The sequence below is a fragment of the Nesoenas mayeri genome (assembly GCF_963082525.1).
Source record: "Nesoenas mayeri genome assembly, chromosome: 15".
Lineage (NCBI taxonomy): Eukaryota > Metazoa > Chordata > Aves > Columbiformes > Columbidae > Nesoenas > Nesoenas mayeri.
The window spans coordinates 7,656,778-7,679,348 of NC_137559.1; the positions used below are offsets into that span (position 1 = coordinate 7,656,778).

Below are 22,571 nucleotides of genomic sequence, written 5' to 3' on the forward strand. Positions count from 1 at the left end.
TTTCATGATCGTATTCCTACACTATCCCACCCAACTCCTCCAGACCACCAGAAATGCTCATTTTCTGACACTGCACATATTCACTAGAATCACTAATAAAAAGACCCTAAGGAGTCTTTTTACACCAACATCTGGGACCATCATGTGTGTAACAATTAAGTTCCACAAACGGCTGAGGGAAAGAGGGGCAAAGGCACCAAACCAGAGGAAAGCGAGCCCTCGCTTGTCCCCTTTGTGCAGGTGTGCAGTTGCAACAGAGCCGACCCACAAGTCCCACTCGGTCCCACCGGTGCAGTGCCATCCCTCTCCTGTTTCCATGGTAACCACAGAGCCACCAAGGAGGAGTCACACGCTACAGAGACAAACAAAGATTGCTGCAGCCCTTTCACTCCCCCACCTCTCTGTCACTTCTGAATTATTAAAAGTGGTACAGCAATACCATGGCTGGAAAGCAGTAGCATAATATAACAGCTATTCAGATGTTTGCTGTTCATCTATTATTTGATTGTCAGAACATGTGGGATCAAGCGTGCCAGACGGACACAGGAGAGGTGCCACTGCCGGGAAGAGCTCACCTTAGCATAAGCAGCAGCTAATATGGTAAAAGCACAATGCAGTGAACAAGGTGGAGCTCAAATGTTAGAAGGTCACATAGCTCAGCAGCTGTGCTGTCACAGGAACACACAAAGCACAAATCCTCAGAACTGCTCCTGCTCATATAGCTTGGGGTCCCTCCTCTTCCTCCTCTATCCTCCCCTCCCGTCCCACTTGAAAATGTCCTTACTCTTTCCCATCATTTTAGAGAAAATGCAATTCCTTGGGTTTAAATGCATCTGCAACCCTTCATATTCCTTGACAACAGCTCCTCACTTATACCTTCCATACATCAACCACATCTTTAGCAAAATGCTTATTACTAACATTAAATAAATATTATGTGCCAATATGCCTAGTGAGGAGGTTAAAACATCCAACCACTCCCAGCCAGCCCGCCCGCTCTCCCTCCTTGGCTGTCCTGATGGGATGGTATGGTTCTGCTAGAAACCCAAGTAGTGACTGCCACACAATTTCTGATCAAACAAGATACTTTTTTTTTAGTGTACTGTGGACTTGTTAAACCATCTTTGCTAAGCGAAGAACACAGTTTACAGGGCTCCTAATGAGGTGTTGGTGACGTAAATCTTAGAGCGCCGCCAATGTGGCAAGGACACTGATAAGTTTCATGTTTTAGTGATGAGCACAGTACATGAAGCTATGTTATTTGGGCACACTGAAACATTCATTGCTGCTGGTTAGGTAACAGTCACATGCCAGAGAACGGCATATGTAAAATAAGGGCAGCTCAGTTAAGCCATTCCCTGTAACTCTTATTGGGCCACAGACAAGGACAAGAGGAAATGAAGTTGTTCTTGCAACGTTTCTAAGTTCTATCCAATTAATAAACTTGGACAGATAAAGTTCTAGGTTCATCTATAAGGAGGAACAGGCCACAGCTGTAGCTTGCTACCCAATCCAAGTTGAAACTTTAAATGTCTAAAGAGAACGCAGTGATTTGGTCATGGCAGACTCATTCCCTGTACCAATGTTAAGGATAACCATCAAGTTGACTTTGGCCACCTTGCCTTTAACATGTCTGCTGCTCCTTGCCTGCAACCAAGCCTCTCTGACAGAAGACCTCTTTCAAAGTGAGCGAAGCATAGCCGAGGAACTCCTGAGAGGAACAAACAACAGAGCATGGTAAGAATAGCTCCAACGCAACTGTCCCTAACAGCAAACAAGGAGGAGGTATTTCCAAGAAGGAAATTTTTCAATTTTGGCAGTTTGAGTGGGATATTACCCAGTCTTACATATGGAATTTATTTTCCTGCAACGGGCACTTTAAGTGATGTTACCATACAAAAGGGAAAGAGAGAATTACTTATTTAGGTTTATTTATATGTATTTTGTTTTGAGGGAAAATTCCAGTAATTCTATATCCCAAATATTAGTTCCTTGGAAACTGAGTACTCTCCCTCCTGCCCTTCCCGAAATCCAGGGAACTGACGCTGCTGCCCCTTCCCTACCACAGCCTGGGAGGTACTCCAGGGTGAACATAGTTACTTCTACTTATTCCAGTGTAAAACTCCATCAAAATCAGGCCCTGTATCCTCTCTTACAAGATTAGTCACACTTGCAGTAACCAGTGCAGAGGTTAGGGAAAAAGCTGTGCTTTTGCAGGATATGCACCATTTCTGGTATGAAGATGATGATACAGAACCTGCTGGTTTGCAAAGCACTTCAAAACCGGGGAGGGCAAAAGGATTAGTAACACTGAGGAAGATCTCTTGATTCTAAAGGGCATGGTCCAGGTTGTAACAGTTAAACAGGATCGCACTGAATGACACCCACAGGCACAGCTCATAGGATTTTTTTTTTGTATCTACAACTGCTGAGACTTACAACTTTGTAAAAGGACATATAGTTAGTCCTCATCTAAATTTTCAGCTATTGACTCATTAAAGCCATTTTAAAATGCTTACGGCCTCAAATAATGTAATATCAGAGCATTTTGTAAAATAGCACATACACATAATTAACTGCAGTTAAGTAACTATAAGCAAGTCGAACACAATTTCCTCGACTTCTCTGGTTTAGGTCATCGTTACAGAACAACACAATAGCTGGATTATACTTAAATAACTACAAGACGGTATATTGAAGAATCAAAATATAAGACAGGATCAAGTGTCAGTTTCCAGTCAAGCATGAGAATACCATATCTGTTACTGTTACTTATTTTGTAAGGGATGGAGGTAGTTTGAATAGATGCTCTTCAGTATTTATGCTGCTGAAATAATTTCGAGGTTACCATGCGAGTACGGTGTTCAGGATGTGGCATGACAGATTGATTCTTTCGCTGCGGATGTTCCAGTATGTTGTTCAGTTAGTAGATTAAGAGGCAACCGAGTTTAGACTTTCTAAAGTAAGATTTATGAATGTTAAAGGATGATCGAGAGAAAAGCTTAAAAGAATAATGGAGCATTAACTGCAAAGGCACAGAACATCGAGGCATTCAAAACAAAGGGATTATGAATTATCTTTCCAGTCCTTTGTATGCCAAATCTTACGTTTTTGGCATTCACTCTGATTTGTCTCTCAAATATTCTACTAGGTATTGTAACCCCAGAAGAAAAGCTTTGGAGTTTCTCATTTTGAAGCAGATCAGATGCAAGATCAATTCATATGCCCACTGCATATTTATTGATAGGCAACAAACACCTAGAAAGTATTTATACAATGTCAAAAGATCAGTTTTAATAGAGTTAGATTTACTTGCAAAGTCCTTGCTATATCTAGAGTGCATCTTTTAAGAGCAATTCAAAGCCATATTGCAAGACAGAGCATGTTATTATATAAGCTACTATTTCTCTTCATTTATCCCCTTCTCTGAAATCAGAATGTTCTCCCCCTTTCAAACCAGCTGTGAAATCCATCCATCTTGCTCTAGAGATGCAAAGGGATTTCCTTGCTTCAGGAACTAAGCGACTTTCTTAAAAATACTCATATTGGCAACAATAGGTGAGGTAACATCCCCAACTTCAAACCCAGCTTATGCTAGCTATGAGGAACCTAACGACTGAATTCTATTTAACAAGCAAATGTCCAGAGAATTTAATTTATTAGGTACCATTTTTGGCACTCTCGAGAACTCCAAAGCTTACCGGCTTTTCAACAGAAGAATTATCATTTTTCTAAACTCCATGTTAACAGAGTTGCAGTATATTAGCAGAAAAGTCTGCCTTGCTGCTGAACACCATCTGGTGCCTGAGTTGTCTCAAAAGTTTTCAATTCAGTGTTTGTATCATGCCTAATTCAAACCAAATTCCCCTTTCCACAAAAACACACGGTCTTCCCCCTCCCCCCACCCCCAAAGAGGGAAGAAAAATAAAAATCAGGGGCCATCTATTGGGAAAGATCCTTATGACTTATACATATTAGAAAAGTTTATTACTACACATGACAATCATTATGATATATGAGTTGTAAGTGATATTTAAATCCTGACATTTGAACGAATTAAAAACAAGTTTATTTCTGAATTCTAACATACAAGTTTCAATGCTATGCTGCTGGTGTATTGGGGTGTGTTTGTTTTGGTGGTGGTTTTTTTGTTACTGTTGTGAGTGTTCGTTTGTTCTCAGAAGAGATGGACCACCACGCACTATCCTCAGGCAACAATGCAGGAACAACTCTCCTGAGGACATAACAAAGCTCTGTGTGTTCTCACATGCCAGAGCCAAGAAATCTGCCCACGCTGAAGGTATTTTTTTCCTGCTTCAGAAGACAACATTCAGTAAATGTTGGTAAACAGGATCTCTAATAAGTTGCATCCTTCTGGTTGTTTCTTTCCTAACACTATCAGCATTTTCACAATAGGACAGTGTTGTCAGTGACTAGAATCTCTAGAACCTTCACAGTTTCTGAAGTCACAAGGGCCTGGAAAAAGAGATAACTTTAAAAACAAAAGAAAGCAATCAATGTTTTATTTAGCTTAAAAAAAAAAAACACACACACACACAAAAAATCCATAGTTATTTTGATTTTCCCCCCAACCAAAATAGAGCTACTCAAATTTGACAGAATTCACTGCCTAAAACAAAGAAAGATCAAAGGCAGTGTCAATATTTAAAAGTGATTTTTCTAGTCAGCTACACCAGTTCTATGCCATATGTTCAGCTGAAAGCCAGAAGCTGTGACACCTACAGCTGTTCTGCCATTTCGCATCAGATGAGCCTGTGTTCTTTTTAAGAGTTATATTTGGCTTCAGCCAGAGCTGTGAAATGACACCTCTCCACCCAATAGGCCACACAACTCTACACCAACCTGTTCAGAAATGGTCTGCAACCACTTCCCAAGCGTGTGGTTGATGTGCAGCCTCGTGCGGGCCGGGCAGCACCTGCAGCAGCGGTGACAGGAGGTGGCCGGGCTGGGTTGGCCATGGTGGCACCAGCGTTTGCCACGTGTTACCAAGACAACCCAACCAGCAAGAACATAAGTTCTGCATCTTCGCAGTTTTGTGGATCACGTTCCTCATAGGTGTCTTAAAAGGCAACCTGTTCACGGGCTGGCAATAACTAACCCTCAGAGCTCTCCGCTCTTAACTCCTGCATGTCTAAAATCACCACTTCACCAAGTCAGCAGACTTCCAAATTTAATAGATGTTGAAGCAGAGCAGGACAGGTATACCGAAACCCCCAAATCACACCAAGTGAAGTACCCTATGGTTCTCCCTCTTCATTCATGAACGCGAAATATCTGTCAGCCTTCCTGGTTACTGTCTAAAGCAATTTCTCCAGCCTAGTGACAATGGCATTCAAGGGTAGGCAGGTTCTGGCCCTGCCCTCAATATTGCTTGTGCATTTTATCAAATGAAATTCAGGAGGAATAAGGATCCTACTGTTGTGCTGTGCGCTGATCTCAGCTTGCATCAGACATGCTCCAAGGACACCCACTGATCTGGCTCTTCCACAGCCTCATGAATCAACCACGGTGTAAGGTGAAAAGAGATGGGCTGAAACGCCTTTGGGCATTTATATGGTTAGAAACATATTTACAAATTTTAGGTGTCTGTTCTGCAAACACTCAGCCTAAATACACCTTATGTGCTCGAATGCTTTCTTACAGCTGAGCCTAACTTTCTCCTGATCCACTGCTGAGAGCACATTTTAGGCCCAGACTACCAGAAAGTACAACAGACCCAGCTAAACAAAGAACAATTTTTTCAAAGAGCAAATAAAATGTACCAGCGACTTAGTGGCAATTTCTTTAAATCATATAACTGATAGCAGGATTGTATTTACAGCAACGAGGACACGAGAAGGCAAGTTTGCAGGTAGTAGTACCTTGTATTAGAACAACTAGAATTATTGGAAAGATGAAGCACATTTCTGGTCTTGCAGTCCCTTCCTTGGACACACAAGTTTCCCCCACTCTACTGATTGGGGGTATAAAAGATTCTATCTCTGTCTACTAGACTTGCTTTATTCCATAAGGCACCTCTATCAATTGAAGAATGGCACCAAAATGTCCCAAGATGTGTTTCACTGCAACTGAAGTAACATTTAAAGTAAAATAAAACCTAACGTTAGTTTTTATTCCTAAAGGCGCTTTTTAAGTGTTGCCAAATCTGTGTACGACATGCTTGTAACCACTGGCAATACAGGTTAAACTGCACTTTAAATAGGGATTAGGTACAGGGCCAACAAAGAATTTATTATCTACAATTAACACTTGATGTGCTGAAAGACAGACTGAGGTATCGCTTAACTGCACACAATCTGTCCCCAAGACCAGCCAGCAAAGTTTCCTGGCTGATTAACGTTTTAAGCCCCTCCCAAGTTTAAAAGGTAGCTTTAACTTTCCAGGCAAACTGGAGGAGGAAAAAAACCCCATAAAAATCAACAAACAACACCACAAACTCCCCCAACAACACAAAAAAAAAACCCAAAGGAACCCCAAACCCACACAAACAAAAAACCAAAAGCAAAACCCCACAAACAAAACCAAAAACACAAAAAAAACCCACACCAACTCCTTCTGCAGTAATAATTCTCAAATTTAGGCATTTACTTGTTTTTCCCATCATAACAAAAACATTAAACCCAAAAAAGAATAGCAAGGTAGCGACCATATTCATGATTTATCCTGAAGTTATATTTTCTTATCCCTTTTGCTAGGGCAAGTTCTTGTTTCAGAAGCCTGCACAATTTAGGCCTGAATTATTTAGGCAATTAATAGGTGCTGTCTGTGTGGTGATAACACTTGCTCCCTTATCACAAATCTACATCTACAAAAATAGACTGTAAGAGTCTAGAGACTTTTTTATTTTTGCTGGAATAAGACAGACCACTCCTGAACAGTTAAATTTGCACTTTACTGAAATAAAATATGACTTTATTAACAGCAGAGCTGAACAAGCGGGACTATTCTTAAAAAGGAATCAGATGTTTTATAGTGCTCCAAAGAACATATCTTTTAATATATGTTTATACAGTTGTTATACTGACATTCTCAAACAGAATTCTCTCTAATTTTGGATTAAATATAAAAAGGCAAGAAATACTCTGTCTTTATCACCAACTTCATCTGACTGAACATGTACTTACAAAGACCATTTGCTTCAAATTACACTGGGCATAAGTCAACAAACTTCTGTTTGTAAAACAACAACTACTACTTTTAGCCTTTACTCTCTTTATTTCACCATTTTTATGTATTAAGCTTCGGAGTACTTCTTGTAATTGCCAAGTGACCCAATAATGTTCCACTGAAAGAATTTATGAGGCCACATTAGAAATTCTTGGCCATTCAATCTTTTCGGGTTTCCTGTACAATCTTGTTGTGTAGCTTTTAAATTGAATTAAGTCTGGGTTTAAAAAACAAAGTGAAACACGCTTCTTCCCACACGAGTTTCTACCATGGAGAACTACATAATTAACAAGTGCATTTAGGCGTATGATAAGTTTCAGAACAGAATTCAACCTAAGGAAAACAAAAAAAAAAAATCTTTCTTCACCTTTGTGACTTCTCTTCCCATCCAGCACACAACACCTACGGTGCTGCTCACAGCCGCAGGCACAGAAGGTGCAGAGCGTTTTCTCCTCTGCAAGAAAGGAGATCAACATCTTCCATTGTGGCAGTTCGGGAGCTGACGCTTCCACTGACTGTGGCAATATCATTGGTCACTGTCTGTGCTTAAGAAAATATTATCTCTTCATGCTGCAATTTACAATATCTCTATTTTGCACAGAGAAGAATGAACAGGAAAGCAAATTTTCAAGTCGATCAAGTCATCTTCTTTACAAAAGTCAACCTTCAGGAAACTTAAGGTCCACAACAACCTCTTACCAGTTTTCTTCACTTTGGTATAAAGACATTACAATTAGAGGTTGTGTAAGTTTGACATATTAAGCTCATACTGATGAAGTTCCAAATAAAACCATTCGTCTTTACTTGTATATTTGCCTTGCCTATCATGGAAGTCAGGATCCATCTCATTTCAGATGTATACAAAATTTGATTGCAGAAAGCAAGCAATTTCACTGAGACATGCTAATAACATTAGTATAAATGCCATTGATTTGAGAAGTGTAGAAAGAATCTAGAAGCAAGGCAAGAACAACATGGGCACAGAGCAAGAGAACAGGGAACCCAGGAGGAAGAACTGCAACACTATAAACTGGGAAGCTGGCTCAATGATGAGCACTACAGAAATAAACTACTTGACTTTACTGCCGAGAACATTGTCATTTGATTATTAAATTCTTGGGTGTACCAAGCTCAGAGACAGCTCAGCCCAACTAATGCAGTGTCCAAACAACTGCATGAAGAATTGCTCATGGTCACATTCAAGACCTAATGCGAACTGTCCTCAACTGGACAAATATTTAAATATCTATGTGGGTTATTGTCATTACACCTTGAGAGACTGTCATCCTTAATAATCCCAAAGTGCTTTGTAATTTATGGCACAGAACTGCAGCTACCATGAGGTGCTTGAGTGGCAGCCAACTGTTGCTTATTGCACTTGGTTGTGTGGATAGGAAATGCTGGCTCCTGATACTGCCGTAGATCCCTGGGAGGCTTTTGATGCCTTCACAAGGGAGCATTTTAGTTCATCCCAAGGATCCAGACATAATAGACTGAGTATATGTTTCACTCTAAGAGAAGGACAAGACTCTACATAGTCTGTGGAATTCTGAACCTCTAACTCTTAGCTGCTGGTGTTCCATACTTGATCAGCTCATCCCACAGACAAACCATCACTATCACAGGATGTTTCCTAAGGTACCCAAGACCAAACTCTTGTAATCAAATCTATTTACAAAATATAGAAATATATACAAGATAGTACATCAAGTAGGAAATCAAATCTAATAGGAAGAAACCAAGAGTTTCACCCTTAGAGAGGATATATGACTCTTAATTCCATATAGATTGCTATGGAATTAGGGCAATGTAAGTGCTTTGCCAGGCAAATGCCCTAGCTCATCTCCCCTCTCCTTAAAACAGACACGTACCCTGCACAGATCCTCTTCTTGGCCACATCTCCAGTTTTTCAGATGTGTGTATATCTCCATCAGTCAGAGGCTTGGGGAAGAAAAGTGAGATTGAGCAAAGCAGCTGCAGAACACATAAGGGGATTGCTGCGAAACTACCAGAGAACTTTTTTCCTGCATATAGCCCTCATTAAAAAAAAGACTCTGTCCATTAATAACTTTGTAGGCACTGTGAATGACAATAACAGCTTATAATTATAATAAATTGATTTTAAAATTTAAAATAGTATAAACTAAGAATTTATAATAATTTATCATTTTCCCAAATAACTTTGTACAAGAAGTTAAAACAGTCTCCCTATTGTACTTGTTCCACCATACTACAAACATCATTTTGCATTTGATTTTAAAATAGACTGCAGCATTTAACCTCTTCAAAGGTCAATATTCCATCACTCTAGTTATGTCCTTCTGAAATACACAGGTATCACCCATTGCTCAAAAAGGATTCAAGAACTAGGTAGAGAACTCCTGCCTAAGATGAAAATCCTACATACTGCAGCTGCCAATAAAAGTTAGTTCTCTCTACTTTGGCTCAAGACCAGCAAGAAAATTAGTGGGAAAAAGTTGAGCTGTTGTGACGTACCTATAAAAAAAGTAGGTCAGGCTTAAAAGTTCGACCTACTGATCTTCTTTGCTTTGGCAAAAGTACAAATGGAGTTTACATAATGCTGCTCACATGTAAGTGCTGGCTGGAAACTGAACGATACAAGTGTTTTTAATAACCTTCGGTCATTAACAGGATTCCTTTAAAAAAAAAAAATCAGACAGCTTTAAATCTTTGTTTTGTGGTACATACTATTGAATCCTTAAAGATTCATATATTTAAGTCACTCTTGTATTAATTTCAGTGTCATATTGTGGCAGCAAATGTAACACACAGACCTAAAATCAGCTCTAAGTTGACTCAAAAAAATCATCACGATTAGCGAAATGCAGATAGTTCTGAAGCCACAAAGCTGCAGTCTCAAGGAGGTATCTTTCCCACAGTTTGTACTATCTATAAAGCAGATTTACAGCTCCATACTTCTTGAGTAAAGCATAGGACAGACAGAAAACAAATCTCTATCTGCACATACTGAATAGGATTTAGTTCTATAGTAATTGTACATACTACTGTGAAGTAAATACTTTGAAGAAAAGAAGTTATTCCAAATACACGCAACTGAAGTATTTTAGTAAAAACATGCAGTATCAGAAAAGACAAATGAAATATCTGTTATTCTTAGATTTTTCTTCCTCTAAGAAAGCAAAACTGTGATAAGAAACAAGGTTTTTTAAGATCAAATTAAAGCTTTACTGCTAATGCTAACAGAAGTTTCTGTGATAAAGACACCACCTCTGTTTTACAGAGGAAAGAAACTGATGTAGCACCATTCTAACAATAACTTTCTGAGATCCAAGGTAAGTCATGCTAGATTTGAAAGGTAACAAGTTACTGTCTCGCAGATCTGTACTCTGTAATCAGGTATTTTTTACCACATTAATTAGAGAATGAGGAATTCAACGGGATGTGGTGGAAGGCAAACTAATAGTTTAGTACCTTCACACACTAAAAAGGAAACAAAACGTTCACCTAAAAGAAGCAGTATGAATTTGTATTTGTTAAAAAGCAGATGTAAAACATCAGTTCCTCTATGGACAAAAACAACCGGCTCTCTCATCTCTGCTCTGGCAGGCTCGAATAACCAGGCTGACACAGCTCTCTTTCATGAAATTCTTCCTACATATAAAATAGTTCCATATGTTTAAATGCGGAGCAGTTGAGCAAGCACAAAATTAACTCATTACAACAATGCCTTATTATTAATTTTTCTTGTCCCTTAAGGCCTGGACTGTTACAGAACCAGAGCACAAGTCCAACATTCTGCTTTGTAAGATTTTTACATCCACTTGGAAGACATCTCCAGTCACGAGGTGGAATGGAAGTGTTAATTTTAAAGATGGCACTGACGCTCCCAGTCCAGGCACACCTATTAACAGACTCTAATAATACTCTAATCCTTAGAGTATTCAGATTACATCGGTTTTAGATTCTTTACCACTCCTTACTAGTTCTTATTTGGATTTTGCATTGTTGTTTTTAAGGCACTGGCAACTCCTCTAAAATGCACGTACTGTTAGCACTGCCCGCCTCTTAGTGCAGGTCCTAATCCCCTCACTGTCCAGATCAGCAATGTACAGAGCACCACCTTTCCCTCCTTGCTCACATCTACCAAAAGGAAAGTGTTACCTAGAAATTATGTTCCAGGACCTGATTTTAACACTCTGATGTTCAGACAGCTTTGGAGATTGCTTTTCGGCAGTCGCTTCTTTCTAGGGCATGGTGGTACATAATTCTTCATTCTCTGTATCATCACCTCATAGTTATTTTTTTTTTATTCTCAGCAAGCAATCCAAATAGGTTCATAAAAGGGCAAATAACTTCTCCTGTCACTGTCACTACATAATACAGTACAAAAAACATTAGGAAAAAAGTAATTTTGTAGAACTGCTTTCTATCATGTCCCATCATTCTCTACTGAGAAGAACTGGGAGAAGCATGCTGTGTTTTGAGTATATTGCAAGGTCCTTACCACATAATCACCAGAACCCTTTTACAGACAGTTTTTGAAAAGCCAACTATCCACATATGAAAGAAACAAAACAAAATAGTATCTGCTTCAGTGGACAGCACAGTGATCGCTCTACACCATGATTTCTCCGCAGAGGAGCACTGTACATTAACAGTTTCTCAGCACAGGCCCTAAAGGGCAGAAGTAAGTGTTAATAAGCCATCATGATTTTAAAATATCACTACTTTTTGAATAGAAAACTGCATTTAGAACAACAGTGCTAGCTGGAACTCAAGTTTACACCCTCTTTTAAGTTGTTGGTGCTTTATTTATTCTGTTCTTTCCTACCCCATCTATTCTATTTAGAAATATGGGTTCATTTGAGTACCTTAATGTGGTCTTGGGTTTATTAAATGTACAGTCAGTGCTCCAAGTAGAGAAAAATACCTTGGTGGCAATATGGTCTCAAGCTCAGCAGGAGCTGGGAATCACTGCTTGGTTCCATCACCTAGGATAGTTCATTAGGTTGACTACAGCAAAGCTACAGCTCCTGTTGGAATTGCGGAAGAAAATTCCTCAGGAGGAGCTATCACATGCAGAGGAATAACACTGAACACCAGCAATTCGCCACTTAGTACCAGACAACTTATTTCACAGGAGCAGGGAGATAACTGCCTCAGGAGGAATGGCCTGCTGGCTATAGCTTACCACACATACCACTCACTCTAGCATAATACTTCACAAGCAAAAAAGCAGCTGTGTACACAAACCCAAGAACTACACAGAATACTTTGGAAGGTACATGGAAAGGCATCATTTGTAAACAAAACAGACAATTTAAAATAAGTGGCCTGTTGTAGATACATTATCTACTGTGTTACTGCACAGCATGGTACAGAAGGCAGTTTAAATGAAAAGTGTAATTCCTAACATAAGTGACCTTGATGCTTACGTCACAGATGCAAGATGAAATTGGAAGCTCTGCTGAACACCGGTATCACCCAAGCCAGCGCTATTACGCATACACTCAATGGCCCGGCCATAACATGATGCTGTGTGCCTTGCTGTGACATATGCATCCGCATGAGAGGATGTGATAAATCCTTGCTTTAGAGACTACCCATCAGAGTTCAGCAGCCTTAAATTCTGACATCCATATTAACTTAGTGACTGCTATAAAAAAGGTACATGTTGTTCTGTAAATTGGAATCAAATGAACAATCATGCTACATAGGAAGGGATGACTAAGTCACATAAACAAACTGATAGCTTAGCTTACTGAAGGGGGATTTTATCCGATTAAATTCTCCTCTTGAATTATTTGACCTATCCTAAAAGCATTTTAAATTGTCAACCCCTCCACATGTACAGCTTTTAACGTGTCTAATTTCAACTGTACATACTATTCATACCCTTTTCCCTTAAAAAGGGTTGAGAGCTGAAGACAGAGCAACTTATAGCCCCCTCCTCCCCTTCTGAAGACAAAATATCAAAATCATTAAAGACCCTCCCACAAAACAGAAGGAACATATGGAGACAAAACTATCAGCTTTTAAGCTTTATCACAAAAGCAGCGTAGAGATACAGGAGCAAAGTTCATTACTACTGAAATCAGTGGGAGCTTAGGCACTGGCTTAAATTAAAGCCAACTCTGTCCTTATTTCTCACATAAAATATTGGTTTGATAAGAAAAGGATGTCAGTGCAAGAATACTGAGAAGCCACTGGTTTCCAGGTTGGAGTTATCAGTGCTATGTACTTGCACACCACAAATAACTAAACCTCAGTGAGAACTCTCTGAAAAAGCCCATTTAAGTTTCATCTTTCCTTGATTATCTTCAAGATTTATGAAACACCTGAAACCAAGTTAATAGTTCTTACAAAACTGTGCAAAGAAAAAGCGCCCCATAGAGACTTGGACCCACATCCACAAAGGTGTAGTTCCTCTGGCCTGAAGGCAGATAAGCATCTGAAACCTCCAATGACCTCATAATTGCAATGCTGAAGAGGAATTTTTATAGCCAGCATTTTTCAAATGACTGTAAAACTTATCTTTAAGAGCAAGATTTAGAAGACTAATCAGCCCTTCCTCTAAATCGATTTCCTCAGAATATAAGCTCCTTCAAAAAAATTTTAAAAACAATCTATATTTTTCAGAAAAGCATTAAAGCGAGTGATTTATTTTGCTATCCAATTGAGCAGAAAATCATCATTATCTCTAGAGTAAGATGTACGCATTGTGTAGCATTCAAATCAGAACAGATTTTTTCTTCCTGAAACATAAACCCAGGTTCCCAACCTTGATGGCTGCAAACAGCTCTGAATGAGCCAATGCAGTTCTCCCTTCCCAGGTTTGCCAAGACCTCTGCTCTCTGCAATTCTTAAACAGCTGCAGTATTGAGAAGACCAGGCCATTCCCCACTGCTTTTCGGAACACCGAGGACCTCAGCCAAGCAGAGAAACAGCATTACTCCCCTTTCTTCTTGGTGCTTGTGGCTTGGAGAAGCAGAACGTAGAATAACCCCACAGGAGATGAATCTAAGAGCACAGAGGTAAAGTAAAGAAATACTTTCTGCTGAGAGTAGGATGCTTCTCAAAACCTGCTTCTTAGTGGCACATATGGAAACTCAACGGCTTGATTGTGGTCCAAGTACGGTAGTCTGCTGAGGTGCTGGAGTGTCGCTGGCAGCTGGGACAGGCTTTGCCACCAGGGCTGTGTCCTCCTGTACCAAACTTCTCCACAGCAGCCTTGGGGTAACAAACAGCCCTCGTAAAAGCATTTATCTCATAATTCAGTGCTACAGTGTTTGCTACAGGAAGTCCTTGATTCAATGGGCATGCTTGGGCAAAAGGCTCATTTTAGAATATCTAACTACTAGAAATATACATTTAGATTGTTTTTAACCAGAAGTCTTATAATAGAGAACCTTGAATCCCATATCAATAAAAATCTACAAAAGAGTCATTAAGAAAGGATGACAGCTAGCTCTCCTCTATGATTTGATCAAGTCAACAACTGGTTTGGCTTCAAGATATAGCAAAAAAAGGCTTAGGTCTGTCAAAACATTATTTGACTAGTGAAGTCCTTCAGAAAAAAATCAATACAGATTTCACGTTTGCCAGCCTAATTAAAACTGTTATCTGCACCTCTAAAAAGAAGTACAGTAGAGAAGAGGCAGATGACTCTTAAGTAACCATCAAGTAACTAAGAATTAATGATTTCTAGGTATAGTATTTCAGGAAACAATTTGTATTATAATGAGATAGTAAACATTTTTCTTTACCAAAGAACATAATGAACTGTGCTTAGTTCCTAAAAGACCTTTCTTTCCATCTGCAATTTATTCAGAATAGTTTTTTTCTTTAAATCTCATTTCTGTATAGGCAGACAGAATCTCACACATTGCATAGGATCTATTAACAAGAAGCAGGACTCAGGAAATACATACTTAAATATTTAAAATGGAGATATTTTATTTGACTGTAAGTCCCTGAAGAAGAGTTCATTACTGTAGCACTGCTGCTAGGTAGAACTGTAAGAGGAAAGAACCAACTATTTTCTGTAGCCATAGGCAGGAAGATCATCACAATTAGCTACAGGAGGAACGATGAAGTCATCTAGGGAGTTCCTGAATGCTGCACATTGGGAAGAAAAGTGACTCATTCCTCTCCTCTGGACCACGTAGGAAAGGCCAGGTTCTAGACTAGGTACCTGGAAGCAATTCAAACAAATCATAAAGATAGTTTGGTCAGATGGAATGCCCACTCCTCAGTTCCTAATAGCCAACATTTTTAATACTCTGCTTCATCAAATAATGGAAACATGACTGCATTTGAACCAGTTCAGTCCTCTTACTTGCACTGAATATTAGGTATAGAAGATGCAAGAGAGATGAAGAAGATTTTTTAAACCCTCTGCAGGAATGTATGACAGAAGTCTTTATTCCAACACCCCTTCTCTCTACTCTATACCTGTAGTTTGCTTGGAAATAGGTTTAGGAAAAGGTGGTTAGGTTAGTTTCATCTGTTTGCAGTGAGGATGGCTTCTTTTCCTGACACAGAGATTTGCGTTTCTCTGGGACATGAGATCAAAGAGCAGCCCTCCTCCTGTTATTTCTCCCTGCTCCACTCATCAAAACCTGTGAGTCCTTATCAACAGGCTGAAATAAATCTTTCATACAAACAACCACATCATTACTAAAAAGACAGATGCACCAATTATTGTTTTTTTAAAGAAGCCAATGTCACATTCTAAAACAAAACCCACATGGGGTCTAGGCCCAAAACTGCTAAAATTCATTGTGCAGGAAATAGTCAGGGAAAAAAAAAAGAGCAAGATATTCCCTGCAACAAAGGAAATATCAGTGTAGTGGGACGAAACCCTTCCAACTCAGACACCCTATGATTCTATGAGAGATTCAAGACCTGCACGAACCAGGCGGGGAAGCTGATCTGAATTCCCTGTCCAAGGTGACGAACCGCGCAGACACAGCGGGGATGCCGCCCTGGTCTGCGGCCGCAGGGAGCGGGTCAGGGGCTCCCGGGGCTCCGCACGGCGCGTCCCGCCCGCGCCCGGGGCAGCAGCGGGGACGCACCGCGGGGCACCTGCGGCTCTGCCGGGGAGGTCCCCCGCGCTCCGCACCGGAGGGCCGGTCCCAGCGCTCCCTGCAGCCCCCGGCTCAGCCGCCTCGCCCGGCCGGCAGCCCCCAGACGTTCATCCCCTCACCGGTCCCAGCGCGACAGCCCCGGGCCCCGCGGGTGCTTGAGCAGCGGCCCCTCAGGAGGAGCCTCCCCGGCCCCACCGCCGCCTCGGGCCGCGCACCCCGGCCGGCCCCGGCCCCACCTGCCCGCCCGCCCTCCCCGGAGGGTCCTCGCCCTCGGCCCCGCTCACCCGCGGACTCGCCGGTGTTGATCCAGTCCGGGTTCGCCAGGCTGGCGATGGCGAAGATGTCGGCGGCCAGGAAGAGGCATCCTGAGATGATGGTCAGTTTGTCCATCTCCTTCGGCTCCGGCGGCTCCCGGGTCCGGCTTCGGCCCGGCTCCCACAGCGGGCCCGGGCCGGGGGCGCCTCACAGCCGCGGCTCCATGGACCCCGCGCTCCCCTCGGCAGCGGCGCCAGGAACGGGCCCCCCCGGGACGGAGCCGGAAGCGAACCCGGCGGGCGGGGGGGCGCTGGTGACTCCGGAAGAGAAACCCACTATCCCCGGCGTTCTCCCCCGGGAGGGGCGGGGCTTCCAGTGTGGGGCGGGGACACCGCTGCAGTGGGGCGGGGAAGCCCCTGAGGCCGCGGCGCCTTTCTCCGGGGAGCTTGCCCGTGGTGGGCGGGGCGTAAGGCGGGGCTGGCCCTAAAGGGGCGGGCAGGGGCTGGGCGCGGGTTGTGCAGAGGGGCGGGGCGCTGCCGGTGGGCGGGGCCTGGGGAGGAGGCGTGGCGTGTCTCCACGGCGCCTGCAGGGGGCGCTGTGGCGGCTGGTGTCGCCTCAGAGCGGGCTCCCCGTAGGGAGCAGCCGGTCCCCGGGGCTTCGGCTGCTCCTCGTCCCCTCTCCGGTTCGCCATGGGGGGCCCCCGGGGTCTGCACCTTCCCTGCCCTCAGGCATCAGCGAGGGGGCTGATTCATGGAGGTTATGCACTACAGGGCGCTGTAGAAGCACTGCATTGTGTTGCTGTCTGTGCTGTGTGTTTGGGAGAAAACCTAATTAATACTGACTAGAAAACTCACCCAAACACAATGATTTTTGATGACATGCTCCTCCATGGATTCAGCTACACTGGAGTGCAGGAGAATCTTTGTAGCCAATGAGTGAACAATGCACCAATTGTGGGAAATCAGCCCAGTTTTGGCCACAATAACTCTGTGCCTTCAATATTGCCACTCCACCATGGGAATGCTGAAGGAAATTAGTCTAGCAGCCCCCACGGCTATAGGTACTTGGGAAATATCAAAGTGCTCCTGTAGTTTTTCCTTCTAACAGCAAACACCCACCTGTTTTTTCCAGAGCTGATCTGTACAGAACACCTTGGAAAGCCAAGCAGGCGACTATGCTGTTTATGTAAGTCTTTTATGTAGATGGGTGACTATATAAACACAGTGGATATATAAGTAAAATAATCTTAAAGTGTTCAGCAACAATCAGCAAGGTTATTATTTGGAGGACGAGAGCTGTACTTCAGTTCTATTGAAATCGCCTGTTCTTGACAGATTTTCTAAAGGGTGGAGAAAAGAGTAAGACTTCGGACGAAATGCAGCTGAAATCATTCCCTTTAAACAGGGAACAACTGGTGTGTGGAAGAAATGGGACAATTGATTTTTTATTTAAAAGATTTAAAAAATTATATTGCACTAACAATGGGAATTGGCAGCCTTGAAAAGAAGATATTTCCAAGAATCATCTGCAACTATCCTATAAACTGACTTTAAGTGGTATTTAAGTGGCTTTTAACACAAGCATGATGTAAAAGTCTGCCTCAAAATGAGTTTGTCTCCAAATAATTCAGCTTCATGGCAAAAAGAAAGAAGGAGGGGCAGAGAGGGTACCCAAAGGGAAGATCTGGTTTTCATTGGCTTTTGGTAGGAAGGCAAATACAAAGTCAGAAATAGTGACAGAATCCAGTCTTCATACCCGGCAGGCTGCATGGTCAGTTATTTAATCTTTCTGGGGTTTATTACGAGATGAGTACATGGCTCAGGATGCGGAGGGGTGGACACCGCTGGCTGTAGTTCCCTGGAAGGCTTTGGCGCCTCATACAGAGCTGCAGCACTGATGGATGGGCAGCTGAAACTGAATTACTCCTTTGGGTTGAAACTGCACTGGGCACAGGCACAGCCCCTGCCCACCGCCACATTGCCCTGTGCTGGTGTTACTAGTGCAGCACCCTGGCCAGACAGCAGGTCTGTGGTCTCCAGGCCAGGAGGGGACAGGCTGGTCCCTTGGCTGGAGACTCGGAACCTGCCTCAGTGTTCTGAGCAGTTGCTGGGGGCCGAGGTCACCTCCTCACCTGCTGGTGGACTCTTCCTCCACAGGTCGTCATGGAGCAGTAGCACATTTCCAAGAGGCTCACCCAGGACATGCCTGCCCAGGGGTTTTTGCTCCAGAGAAGAAGCTCTTCCTCTGGACTCAATGGAACGTGCAAAGTCTTCACCAGTGGCTGGGCAGGAAACTAAGAGTGAGTTTCCGTCTCTCTCGGTTATTTCTTCCTCTGTTCATTTCCATCTCCTCAGTGCTGCCCCAGCAGTACTCTTCCAGTCTTGTATTTCAGTATCTCAAATTTTTCAAGTACTCATTCTGAAGTAGGAAACTAGGATTCAGTTCTCCCCTCTGGCTGAAGAAGACTGAAACTTGAAAAGTGACCAAGAACACCATAGGAAATGTTTGAATTCCTTCTACTGTTGCTGTTCTACTTTGCATAAATTCCTGAGACATCTGACCTCTAAGAATTATCAACACAGGAAAGTGTGTTCCAGAGTGTGTCTTCGTTTGCTTTTCTTCCATGACCATGAAATTTCAGTATTTCATCCAAATGAAATGTAGTATTCTACTCAACAATAACAAAAAAAAATCTGCATTTTTCATTGGGAAGGAAAAAAAATTCTCCGGTTTTCAGTTCAGCAGCCAAACTGACAAATTAGATGTTCGCATTGCTACATTTTTAATCCTAATTCTTTTATATTCTGTGCTGTCATTTAGAGCCTGATCCAAAGCTTTACTGAAGCCATTTGAAAGATGAACAAATTTCCATATTTTACAGAAGAAGGGTAAAGTGGTGGAAATTTTCATTAAGTGATTTCAGACGATTGGAGATGGACTTCTCAAGCAGTTAAAGTTATTGCTACCCTACTGTCAGAAGTTGCATTTAGAGATTACATCTTAAAACAGAGCATTTAAAAAGTAATTTTTAACAGAATACAGTTTGGTTTAGGAGTCTCAAGCAGTCATGTGACGGTCTTAACTTTTCCTGGCTCTTGATGAAGAGAGCAGGCTTGAGAGATGGAGGATTTGGTTTATTACCCTAATATATTTCTTGGTGGAGACCCTAGGATAATGTCATTTATATTGTATTATTTGTATTGTGCATTTTCATGGATAATGGATGCTCAAGAGTATTTTATGTCTGTAGGTGCTAAATATGGCAAGTGCAGTCCCTTCATCTCAGCAGTAGGGTGTGGAACCCGTCTACTGGAAATTTAGAAATTAATCTCCTTTGTAACTATTGATTTTTAATAGGCATGTAATTTTTTCTCAAATCCTTAACAGCTGACAAGTCCTCTGTTCTGTTATTTTGTACTCTGTTCTCTACCTTCCCTGAATATATTGCCATTTGTAGTAAATACTCAAGCAACAGCAATATTGCTTTTTCTCTTCGTAAAATATGTGACTTCTTAAGAAATAAGTTTCTAAGTAAAAACTACTTTCAGTAGATTTATTTGCAGAAAGCTAATTTATGGAGTACACTAACTTTTTGTAAGTATTGCTATTATGGCATCTTGGCAGTAACTCAGCAGGCAGTGCCTACCTAGAGAAGCAATTAGGGACAAGGGACTTAACTGCTTGGACAATTAAGAATGGGTACAACACCTGCTCAAATGTCTCCTTAAACGTTTTCTTGAAGAATGATATCACACTTTCAACTAGTAAAATTTTCCTCTCACTTTTCAAAGGGCAGTTGCCAGAATTGGGAAACATCTCTCAGCAGACATTGATTACAGCAGTGAAGGCAAATATTAGGATGGGCGAACGAGGATTAGGACTCATAGTCATACAGAATGGGTCATATCTCCAGATAACAAGCCTTGTTGAGAAAAGCTCTGCAGCTAATGACGGAAAGCTAAAACCAGGTAAAAAGTACCAACAGTGATATTCAGATTCATAGCATTGAACATATTCTTGTTCTGCATTTATGCTTTGAGCCTGTCTCTGATTTATTTACACTTATGCAGATCAAAAGAAACTCGATTTAAAATTACAGAGAAAAGAAACTAGCACAAACTGCATAAAGCTCAGTGCCAGCATTCCACTGTGATGAAATACCTGTGATCTTAAAATAACTGATATGGGTGACTGTTTCATAATCAGATCAAGATTTAAGTCTATATATTGTCCTCCAGCAAAAACAGATTTCCTATTCATCAGCAAGTTTGTCCAAAAATAGTTTGATTATTACCTTTATATAGCAACTAAACTTGGCTAATACCATTCTTTGCTTGCTGCATTATTGTTCAAGTAGTTTCACTCTACATGTAACAGAAAACTTCCCAAAGCTTGAAATTAGTTTGCCTTATTATTTGCTCTTTATTTCCCTTTATTATACAGAATAGCTACAAAGTGGCAATGGACTAATCTCTGTGCTATAGTAATCCATTCAGGTGTTCATTTGCCAAATGCTTTAAACCTGAAATGTTGCATATCAGTACAAACAGACTATTACTAGTTATTAAGCTTTCTTGTGGAACATCACATACCGATATTAAGCTTGTAATTGAAAGCTCTGTAAATTTGACTGTTTCATATGGGTCTCTAGACCAATTGCATTAGGCTCAGGAACTACAGCTTGGGGACGACAACGTGCTATGTTATTACCAAGTATTAAATTGTCTCTAACATAGAAATCTATGAAGCTAAGATTTGAGCATAATGAAGTCATTTAGAAATTTACTGGCTGTACAGTGAAAATGCATATCTTTAAGTAGAACAATTTTCCCCACATTGACTTTATAGTTTGGGCAGTCCTCACTCTTTTCAGAGAAAATTAGAATTCCAAGCACTAGGAAAAAATATCTACTTGTTTGATGAAGTAAAAAGCACTGAATAGAGTTCTTAACCTCTTATTAGAAAAGGCTTTGCACTTTTGATCCAAGTATAAAATTCAGTGAAAAAAACCTGGGCATAATATAGAAATAGATTTGGATTTGAACTGAGGGCTTTTTTTGCCTCTTTTTTTTGGTATTATCATCTTAGAGCTGATAGCTTTTATCTGTTCCCTAAAAAAAACCCCTATGGTATACAAATACATATATATGATACTGATTTGGTTGTTGGGGTGTTGGTTTTTGTTGTTGTTGTTGTTGTTTTCACATCCATAAGGTAAAAAATAAGTAGTTTTGTTTGCAAAAACCTAAAAAAGGCACACTCCAAAAGCCTTTTCAACAAAGGCTACAGGAACAAGGAGTCAAATTACTTCTGACATGTGGTGTGTATGATGACTGCAGCAAGTATTGAACAGTTTAAAGGTTATTGAGGACTGGTAACAAACATTGTCCCTTTGTAGCTGATCTTAGCTTTTGGAGTCCAAAGAAACAATTAGAGCTTGCTTCATGGAGCACCTGGATCTAACTCAGCACATCTCACACACACAAAAAAGCAAACACCTGAATTTGTTCATTTCATGTTTAGAGTGAACTTACAAAACTTTGCATTTAAGATGAAAGCCATACAATTTTGCATAAAATATAGTATTTTGTAGAAGCTGCATCTCTTAATGATACCATAGGCAGCACACTTATATTGGTGCTAATACCGATGTACAGAGCATGGGCCTGGAGTAAAATATGATGCACAAATGCACGGCTTAGGAGTTTTTCTTGCAATGAATTAGGTTTTATCTTTATGGACTTATTTTTCAGTTAAATAAGCTGAGTATTATCTGTACGATTTCAAACTGGCATCTAAAAGAACAATTTCATTATTGCTTGTAGCTTTAAGGGGCTGGTACCGTTCTGCTGACATTACTGATGAGAAGGAAGAAATTAACAGAGGTAGTGGGAGGCACTAATGCCTTAAAATCCTACAGTCGGGCTCACCAAACTGATAGGTACATATACATGCCCTGTTCCCCATGCCGGCAAGGAGAAACAGGACTGCTTAGCATGTGAATTTCCTTAAAATACCTTCGTAGTGCAGGACTGGCCACTGAATGATACCAATCAC

At 41.2% G+C, this 22,571-nt stretch overlaps 1 protein-coding gene across 2 annotated transcripts in view; it reads right to left on the minus strand.

Moving 5' to 3' along the window:
• Positions 1-16,954, minus strand: part of MOSMO (modulator of smoothened) — a 28,498-nt gene extending 11,544 nt beyond the window's left edge. Inside the window, exons 1-2 of one of the 2 annotated variants that reach the window (XR_013922865.1) lie at positions 16,544-16,954; positions 15,087-15,364 (exon numbers count right to left, since the gene is read on the minus strand). Coding sequence is in view for 1 of the 2 variants with exons in the window: in XM_080353836.1 (XP_080209962.1) it covers positions 16,544-16,649 (106 nt within the window). In the remaining variant the exon portion in view is untranslated. Of the gene's footprint in view, positions 1-15,086; positions 15,365-16,543 lie in introns of those variants that run through there. The other variant, XM_080353836.1, reaches the window with a different exon arrangement.
• Between the last annotated feature and the right edge of the window lie 5,617 nt (positions 16,955-22,571).